At 44.8% G+C, this 10496-nt stretch overlaps 1 protein-coding gene across 1 annotated transcript in view; it reads left to right on the forward strand.

Moving 5' to 3' along the window:
* Window positions 1-1919, forward strand: part of FGR (FGR proto-oncogene, Src family tyrosine kinase) — a 200197-nt gene extending 198278 nt beyond the window's left edge. Inside the window, exon 12 of the mRNA XM_088442123.1 lies at window positions 229-1919. Coding sequence (XP_088298249.1) covers window positions 229-437 — 209 coding nt within the window. The 3' untranslated portion in view covers window positions 438-1919. The remainder of the gene's footprint in view (window positions 1-228) is intronic.
* Window positions 1920-10496: the final 8577 nt, after the last annotated feature.

Genomic DNA, 10496 nt, shown 5'->3' on the forward strand with positions numbered 1-10496 from the left:
CTGGAGAGCTTAGTATGATGTAAAAGATACACAGCTGTACTTTTACATATATATATATATATATATATATATATAAATTTATATTGACATATACAGTATATTCACTGCTGTAAGTACATTTCTATAAATAAACACATTTTATCTCATTCGTATAAAATATATTTGAATCTGTATTTGTCTTTAACTTCTTATATAAATTATATTCCCTAAAATCTCTCTCTATACTAGGCATGAGTAATAGGGAAGTACTGGAGCAAGTAGAAAGAGGGTACCGCATGCAATCTCCTCCAAGCTGCCCCCCATCTCTTCATGACCTTATGTTACAGTGCTGGAAGGGAGACCCTGAGGAACGTCCAACATTTGAGTATATGCAGTGCTTTCTGGAAGATTACTTTACGGCCACTGAACCTCAGTATCAGCCTGGAGAAAACATCTAAGGCCAGAGAGAGGTGACACCTAGGATCATGGAATGAGAACTCTCACTTTATGACATCTCTGTTTTGAATGTTTGCAACGTAAGGAAAAAAAAAAGGATCACCTCAAAAGACCACCACAAACTATTTGGCTTGCCCATCAACCACAGGATGGTATCTAATTCCTTTAATGCCTTATTGTCAATCAATAGCTAGGTTTTATAGAGGTGCAAAGAATCTCCAGGAGAACAAGTGTAGAGAAATCAGGTCTTAGCAGTATCTACAATAACAGACTGTATATTGACATTGATGAAGCTGTGGAAACAAATTTGTAGTAACGGCGGGTGGACATGCCACACTATATGTGAGCATACGTGGGAACTTACTGACTTTTACCCTTAGACTCAGGAACATTAGGTTTATCTCCAAGTTTATGGTCCAATTCTTAGTATCACTCCCAGGGTCCATCACATCAACCAGTTCCACTAACTTTCTGCTGTTTGTGTGACATATTAAATGTGTTGCATTTTTGACAGTTTTTTACATGAAATGTTATATGCCATACATTAAATAGATCTGTAGGGCCCCATTTAAGAGCGAGTCTTATTACCAGCTTCATATTTCACTAAGTATTGCAGTGATTCTAGCAAATATGCCACTGGTATTCAACATTACTTACCCCTTCTGGTGAGATCCAGCGAAGTTCCCCTCCTCAGTGGCATCATCCACTCTGCTGCTGGCAGACTACCACTGCCTGCGACGGGCTGTTGGAGTCAAGCGCATGTACAAATGCCAGCCTGCACATGCGTTTGTCACTTTCACCCGACAGGGCCACAGCAAAGCCCGGAAGGCTTTGCTGAAGCCAGAAAGACTGTTGCTGGGTCCTCATTGCCGGTAATGTGGACAGTATCGTTCTAGCTATTTATAGATGGCATAAGTGATACAATAAACTTAGTTTACCACTGTTTGTTAAATATTGAAGGGATGACATAACCCCTTTAGCATGTGCCTAAGGGGCTATGTCTCATTTTAAAATGAGGCCCTTAGACTTTGTTGTACATTTAACTCAAGCATGCAATAAATATTGATTTTATCAATGTATTAATAAATATCAATCTTAAATTGACATTAACCTTAAAATCATTATGAATTGCTATTGAAGGCTTTTTGTTGTAAACTATCTTAGAGTCATCTTATTAAAGCTGGCCACACATGCTGCAATATTACAGCTGATAACAAGAAATTGAAACAATATTGCAGCATATGTCACTCCAAAATGACAGTGATACTATCCTTGCAAGATCAAAATGCTTGATCCAAGAAACTACAAATTCTATCTGGCATGTTGGGCCACTAATCTGTGTTGCTAGGCTTATTCAGGATCCTGAGAGTGTGGATGAGCTGCAGAGAGGGACAGCTGATGTCAGGCATGTTTAGACTTTTCCCAGCTACATACAAGGCACATTGAAGTTTGGAGGCAGGAGCAGGATGGACAATGAAGTCTCCAGGTCACTGTGACAATATTGGTTTATTAGCATGTTAAAAAAAATAAACAAATAAAAATCATATCTCTTCATTTAAGTTCCATCTTCCTATCATTATTATGCTAGCTAGGTTGTCTCTTTTCCGTTTAATACTGAATCATTATTTCCTCTCCATCTCTATATTTCTCTGTATCTCTTGCTGTCGTCTTCTTCTCTCGGGGTTATATTACAGACACCTCTCAGCTGATTCAGATGTTTTCACACCTCCCTCCTTGTGTAAAGTCCTCTCTCCCTCCTCCCTTTAACTCCCAGACTAGATTTTTCTGCTGTGTGTGCAGAGACAGATTGGCATTAAACCAGCCCTTTCCCTGTACAAACAGAATGCCAGCCCCTTGCCGCCCTCTACACCTCTGGGAGCTGTAAAGGGAAAGGAAACAGAGGATGGGAAGAGGTAGTGGAGGGGCAGATGGTATCATGTGTGTGAAGAGGAAGGTTAGGCAGAAGTAGGGAGGAGGGGGTGTGGAATGCAATCAGTAATAGGAGATGTGATGAGGGAAGGTGAGGAGCAGCAGGGTGGTGATAAAGAGTTATTAGGGGTGACTAAAAGTGATTGAAAGCTCTGTAGAGGAGACGAGAAAATGCAGGGTGGTTAGGTGGTAGGAGGTCATGAGGAGATGGAGTGGTTGGAAAGGAATTCTTGTCAGGAGAAATATTGTGCACATAATTTATCCAGAGGTGACATGTTGAAGTAAGTGTGTGTGTTAACGTGTGCTTGTGTGTGTGTGTGTGCGTGCTTGTGTGTGTGCGTGCTTGTTTTGTGAGATCTCATCATTCCTGTTTATAGTTGGTAAATTCTACCTAGCTTTGCAAATGAACTAGTGATACCCACTCTATATATATGCACCGCCCAGTCGTCAGGTTTTGTATTTCTAGCTTTAGTTCCAGTTATGTGGGATAAATTCACAAACTGCAGAACACAGTTACTTGGATTACTTTTCTTAACCCCTTAACAGTATTATAAATGAAACTAATTTGAAGGTTGCAAATTTCAGTCTGTTTTACTAAAGTATATTATTGTCTATTTAGTGCCACAATAGTGTGCATAATAAGATAACCAAGTTTTTCTTTACTTGGCTGATCTTCTCCTTATATATATCTCATGTCTACTTATCTGGGTATTTTTTATTATCTTTTTTTTCTGTGATCATTTTGTTACTGGAGCTCTTCTCAACTCATAAATATGGTAGCACTTAGCACAGAGCAAAATAAATAGTTATATGGTATAGTATATCAACCTACTGTATCATAAAGACAAGATTATATAATGACATGATCATTACAGGATATCACATGCAATCGCATTTCAGTGCAAACTGTTATTAGGTATGAGGAGATACATGGTTTGGGTTTCCTATGGATATGAAACCTGATTCAGACCCGCTCGCAAAATGCGATCGCTCGCTTGCAGAAAGGGGCCAGATATGTAAATTAAGAGCTCGCACTGCGTCGCGTAAGGACACCCACTGTGTGTTAGCGAGCTACGGCAAAGTGCGCTCGCAAGTGTCTGAAGACGCCCCCTTGCCACTCGCAACACACATCATCTCCGGGAAATGTATGATTAATCGGGACCATCGTGAGCCATTGAAGCTGCTCGCAGCCCTTGGGGTTGCCTTTCCCCGCCGCAAGCACTGCGATCAGTGCGGGCTGAAATACATGCAGGTGACTGTAACGAAATGACATGTGTGGTAAAAATGTATTTAAAGCATCTCATTTCTTTGCAGCGATTAATTAACTTTTTAGTCCTTTTTGTTTTCCCCTACCCGTCTCCTAGTGTATGTGTGATCATTCTCAGGACACGCATTTCCATTAGCATGTATATTATTTACTGTAAGAATGGCAGGAAATGTAATGTTTAGTACTGTCTAGCCCTTGATGTTTAGCCTTTGTTTAGTCCTTGTCCATATGTCTGTTTATTCATAACCAGTAGAGCAATGTAACACCTCACAGAAAAAAAGATCCCCTAAGTTAATTTCCACCTCGACAGGGGACATTCAGGATTTACTCCTCCTTCCATTTGCCTGTTTTTGTGCCTCACTTGAATCTGGTAGACTGAACGGAACCAACCCAGCAGGTGTTCATCGGGGAAGTAATATCCGGAGGAGGTAGGAGAAAGTGACAGCATAAGGGACTCGCACCAATCAGGAAACGGTGCAATTAAGCTGGGAGGTCACAATATCGTGGGAAGTTGGAAGGTTTCAGAACAGGTCACCGAAGGCAGCTGCTCATGTTAGTCGCTGACATTGGCTCAGAGGTCTCGCTCTGCCAAGGTGCTAGTGGAACACATCACCAGTTCTGTGTGGATTTATACTTTGGAAATTCTGCAAGGACCTATACGCTATTCACTGCTGTGTGTTCTGTGATTAGCTTCTACTGTTTGGGATCCTGGAAACGATTGAGTGGACTTATACGCTATTCACTGCATGTGTGCAGGGCTGCCATCAGAAATTTTGTGGCCCGGTACTAACAAAATAGGCAGGGCCCACGGGGGTATAGGGCAGACTTGGGTGGAGTTGTGGATAATGTGGGTGGAGCTACTTCAGGGGTGGTGCATCAATTGGTGTGTAAATCAGGGATGGCTAGACATGGTGGAGGGGGCACAGGGCAGAGAAGACTGGATATTAATGGGGGGCACAGGGCAGGGAAGTCTAAAAAAGCGTGAGCACCCCTCGGGGAAGGGGCTTGGGGTGGCAAAGGGCAGGGAAGGCTGGTTTGGTCTGGGGGGGCAAAGGGCAGGGAAGGCCAGCTGGACTAGGGGAGAGGCAGGGCAGAGAAGGCTGGCTAGACATAGGGGTGCCGTAGGGAAGACTTGCTGGACTAGGAAAGGGAAAACAGGCTGGTTTGCTGGACTAGAAGGAGAAGAAAGTGTAGGGAAGGCTGGCTGAAATGGGGGGGTAGGCAGGGAAGGATGGCCAGCTTTGGGGAGGTGGACAGGGAAGGAATGCTGGTTGGACTGGGGGGTGGGCAGGGAAGGATGGCCTGCTGGACTGGGGGTAGGCAGGGAAGGGTGGCTTGCTGGACTGGGGGGGTAGGCAGGGAAGGAATGCTGGCTGCACTGTGGGGGTGGGCAGGGAAGGAGGGCTGGCTGCACTGGGGGGGTGGGCAGGGAAGGAAGGCTGGCTGCACTGTGGGGGTGGGCATGGAAGGAAGGCTGGCTGCACAGGGGGGGCAGGAAAGGAAGGCTGGCTGCACTGGGGGGGGCAGGGAAGGAAGGCTGACTGGACTGGGGGATGGGCAGGGAAGGAAGGATGGCTGGGAAGGAGAGGGCTTAGGGAAGGCTGGCTGTAATCGAGTGGGGACAGAAGACAGGGTCAACAGAAACAAACCTGAGAAAGGGGCCAGGGTGGCAGTGGCAAGTAATGCACCTGGCAGCAGGCGGAGAAAAAGAGCATCTGGCTGCGCTGCGGCATTAGAACTAAAGTGCCGGCCGCGGGCCAATCATAACTCACGTAACAGCAGCCAATCAGGAGCAGCCGCTTCTGATTGGCTGCTGCTCCGCGAGCTGTGATTGGCTCGCGGCCAGCTGAATACTACTGAGCTGGCTGTGAGCCAATCACAGCTCGCGGAACAGCAGCTAATCAGGAGCAGCTTCTCCTTATTGCTGCCGTTCCACAAGCTTTGATTGGCTTGCAGTCAGCTCCATAGTAGTTCAAATGCCGCAGCACTGATTCTCTTCCTCGCCGCTGCCACCCGGGCCCCATCTCTCTCCGGGCCTGATACAGGAGACCCGGCAGTCCCCCCCTGATGGTGGCCCTGCATGTGTGATCAGTGATGGTTTCTACTGTGGGGACTGAGGGTCTCTAGCTATTTCGTGGAATTGTTCTGGGACGTTATACTCTACTGGGACTACCTCTGTCCGGACTGCTACCTGTTTATTGCCTGTTCACTGTATTTACCGCTTGTCCTGACATATTATCTATTTCTGTTGCTGTGGAAAAATACACCATCACTTTGGGTTCATCTGCTCGGTGTCTGGGTGATTGAGAGAACCCCGTATCCTCACAGTGACGTGTACAATGACGCTACTTTGCTAATTATGCACGCCCTTTAAACGCCGTTTTGGCTGGCAGACACGCCTGCATTCACAACACCACTCCCCTGTTCACATGCACCTTCCCCTGTTACCACCCACAAACGGCACTATCTGTCATTCAAAGCAGCGACCTGATAGTGGCTTACAAGCTACCAAAAGCAGATTGCAACGAATGGTTTGCGCACGCGCACTGAGAATTATACGCATGCGCAGATGGGCGAAAATCGCTCTGAGCGAGCAATCGCGCCTTAGCGAGTGGGTCTGAATCAGGTCCATGGTCTTGATAGAGGTCATACTGTATTTCCTGATGCCCTGTTTTCCTTACTTTGAGAGAAACCTGGGCTGAAACTTAAGAGAAGGCAAAGTTGACCCGTCTCTATAATAACAAACTATTTGTTTACAGCAGTGGTTCCCAAACTTTCTAATTATCGCCATTACTCCATTGCACCCTTGGTCCAAAGTTTCTTATTGAGGAATTCAGTAAAAATTATTAAATTAAGTAAATTGTGCTTACCTGTCATCCTTAGGGTCAGTTATGTGGTGGTGGACAGTGTTGTGCTTCTGTTTTTCTACATATGATTGGTAGCCACCAGCACTGGTTTTGCCCATCACATTGACCATAAATAGATTGATTTGGTCTTGGATCACCGACATGTGGCACCCCTGCAAGTGCCCCACACAGGGGTGTAACTAAGTATTTGAAGGGGAACCACTTGTTTACACTTTAGTACTAATTTAATCCCTTGAGTACAACTGCAGTATAATATATTGTTCTCTACTTAAGTGGACGTATATGGTTATTTAAAATTGCACATATCTGGAGATATGTATGACTTAAATAGTGTGTAAGGGTTGGGTAAAGTTTAGCAACATTCAGAATATCGACAAGCTCAAGGTAGACAGTGGTATGTTGAACCCACTAGGCTGACATAGTAATGCATTGTAAAGCATCGGAACCGTGTTGGCTTTAGAACTTTAAACATGATGATACAGCATAAAGTTTACAGTACTAAAGTCGAGACAGTGAACAATGCTTCACATTTCATTACTAGCATGATGGGTTCAACATACCGCTGTCCCCCTTGTGCTTGTCAACATTCTAAATGTCGATAAGTTAACTACATCCCATGTGTAAGAACGGGGTGCACTAAGCTTTAAGTGCATCTTAATGCAGCTGCAGGGCGTATCTATAATTGATGCAGGGTGTGCGGTGCACACGTACCCCAGGGTCCGTGGAGGGCCCACACTGCACACCCTGCACCCATATGTTTTTATTACTTACCCCGCATCGGGTGTCTCAGCCCTATACAAAACTCCTGGAAAATGGACACTGCTGCCATTTTCCCTGCATTCTGAGCATGTGCAGAGGGGAAATCGTAAAATAGTGCACAGAGTCTACTGCTGCGGTCAGTCTGCTGCCGGCCGTCGGGGAGAGAGGAGGGGGCCCCAGACGGGGCATGCACTTGGGCCCCCTCCTCTCAATACGCCCCTTTGCAGCTGAATACTAGACAAGGCAGTCATCATCATCATCAAAAGAAGGAAGAAAGATGGAAAGGGGATCCCCGAGGATTTAAGCATGCAATAAATATCACAGGAAAAGATTTTCTTAGATTATCATTATGCTCTAGCAGACCCAACCAATGAATGAGTTGCAGTGTGCACTGGTATTTGTAGTGCCACGTACTAAATTACAATTGTTTACAATTTTAAATGTATTACCCCAACACATATTGCTGTCACATCTGAGGGTTGAGGTTGGTCAGAACAGGCGTGGGAGGCTGAAAAGGAGACTTGGGAGGCGTGAATGAATCTGGGTGGCTTGAGCCAGGACTCCCTCATATGTAAAATATTAGTAATAAGCACTAGTGCTACTATTAATACTCATATAAAATAATAATATCATAAAATGTAGGTGACTCACTGGCCTGCAGCTACTTAAGATACGAGGGGTTGAGCCTCATTCTAACCTGAAGGAAATTGCTCCGAGACTTTTGCAACTCATATTATTAGGGCTTGTCTCTCCTACTAACATTTCTTCCTAACATCGGATATCATGGTTGCAGGGTGATATGTTGTGATATTTTGCAAACGTCTCTTGGTATGATATATTTTACATAATTGATGTTTTTAGTATGCAGATTAATTGAGAGATTATGAGATTTTTCTCTTGGGAATAAAATTATTGTATTTTTTATCATCTGATATATCTATTAATGTCTTTTTATTTTTATCTGATTATATTTGATGATTATTGTGTGCCTTTTAGGGTCAGCGCTTTTTTTATTTGATGATTCTTTTTACTTCCTCATATGTTAATGTGAGGAGGTAAAGTTACTGCAGTGGATGATCAGCCCAAAGGCGAGGACAGGAATGGAATGTCTTCATTAAACAGCAGGTTGGAATGAGAACTGAAGATGATGATATCGGACTGGGGGCTCGATTCAGACCCGCTCGCTAGATGCGTTCGCACGCAGCCAAAGTATGCAAATTCCGCGATCGCATGGCAAGGCATTAGCACGACCACTATGTCTTAGCATGCGATTGCGGTGTGTATTTAGACACCCATCAGCCTGACATAAGACACCCACTGTCCCACGTCATCTCCAGGAAGTGTATGCAACAATGTGTGGTCGACCATACCCTACCGCAAGCACTACAAGTGCTTCAGTGTGTAAAACAACCATGTGACATGTACTATGACGCTGCGTCTTAATTATGCACACCTCTGAAACGGCATTAAGACGCTCAGACATGCTTGCGTTTGCACCACTATACCCCCGTTCGACCATCCCCTGTCACCACCCATAAATGGCTTGTCCTGTCACTCATTCTAGCGAGCTGGCTATGCGCAGCAAGCGAACGCTTCCCGATCGCATGGACTAGTTCGAGCATGCGCACTACGATGCATACGTGCATCGTAGTGAACCATCAGCAGCTACGTGCGAATGCAGCCTAGCGAGTGGGTCTGAATTGGGCCCTGGGACCGATGATTGGAACTAATGATGAGTTGAATAGAATGGAATTGATGGTACTGAATTAAGTAGGATCAGTTTGAGACCGATGATGCTGAATTGATGAGTAGGATTGGTTTGAGAACGATTATGCTGAATTGATGAGTAAGATCGGTTTGAGACCGATGATGCTGAATTTGTGACCGACGTTTATCAATATCGGATGGGACTGATGTTTGGAGATATAGGATGGAACCGATGGTAATAGATATCGACTGGGACCAATGGTAATAGGTATTGGCTGGGACCGATGGTAATGCTAGTAGCAAGTCCTTTAGTTAAACCAGACTGGAACACTGTGATAGGACAGACTGGGACCGTACAGATACGTACAGACCATACAGCTCAACACAGAGCTGTAACCCCAGACACCCCTTAGGCTTTCGTGGACACTTGGCATGGAATGATTTGATCAACTGGGGAGCGTGAACATCAAAGGCAAAAGTCCAGGAACGTTCTTCTGGCCTTAGCCCTTCCAATCGATCAAGTATTGAAGACATCCATAACGGATTCTAGAGTCCAGAATATTTGCCACTTCTTATTCAACTCCATGATGAGTCTGGACTTTGGGTGCTTTTGGAAGTGCTGAATGAAACCGGTTGCGTACGAGTGGTTTCAATAATGTAATATGGAAAGAGTTTGGTATCCTCAGGAAGGGAGCTAGCATGAGTTTGAACGAAACTGGGTTGATAAAATACTCAATGGCGAATTGCCCAATGTTGCAGGGCACAAATTTCATGGATGGAACTCTCAACTGCAGATTTTGTGTAGAGAGCCAAACTCGATCTCCTTGCTTAAGACTGGGAATTGCTCTCCTCTTCCTGTCAGCAAACTTCTTGTACTGCTCAGAAGTCTTCATAACGGAGGAGTAGATCTGCTTCCAGATCTTGGAAAAGTTCTGCAAGCACCTTGACTGCACCAGTCATCAGCTAGAACCTGTGGGCCAGGAAGAGGCTGAAACTCAGGAACACAAGGCCATAAGTGGCATAAAAGGGCATAGAACCAGATGAAGACTGGTACTAATTGCTGTGACAAAATTCCACCCAAGGAAGCAGTTCACCCCAGTTGTCCTGAGAAGAGGATATTTATAGACGAAGAAATTACTCCAGATCTTGGTTGACTTTTTCCATCTGGCCATTGGATTGGGGGTGGTAGGCAGTGGAAAAATTGAGTTTGACTTGAAGTGTAAAACACAAGGAACGACAAAACTTGGTGACAAACTACACTCCCCAGTCGGAGATGATTTCCAGAGGTAGTCCATGGAGTCTGAAGATTTCTTGTATGAATAATTGAGCAAACTTGGGAGCTGACGGAAGACCGGTGAGGGGTATGAAGTGAGCCATATTGGTGAACCGGTCAACTAGCACCCAGATGGTGTTGAATTTATTAGAAACTGGAAGATTGGTAATGCAGTTCATCGACAGATGTGTCCACAGCTGATATGAAACAGAGGGCCTGATTCAGAGCCGGACGCTATTTGCGCTCGCTCGTTCAGAAA

The sequence above is a fragment of the Taudactylus pleione genome, unplaced genomic scaffold, assembly GCF_031769625.1.
Source record: "Taudactylus pleione unplaced genomic scaffold, aTauple2 ptg000305l, whole genome shotgun sequence".
Taxonomy (NCBI): Eukaryota; Metazoa; Chordata; class Amphibia; order Anura; family Myobatrachidae; genus Taudactylus; species Taudactylus pleione.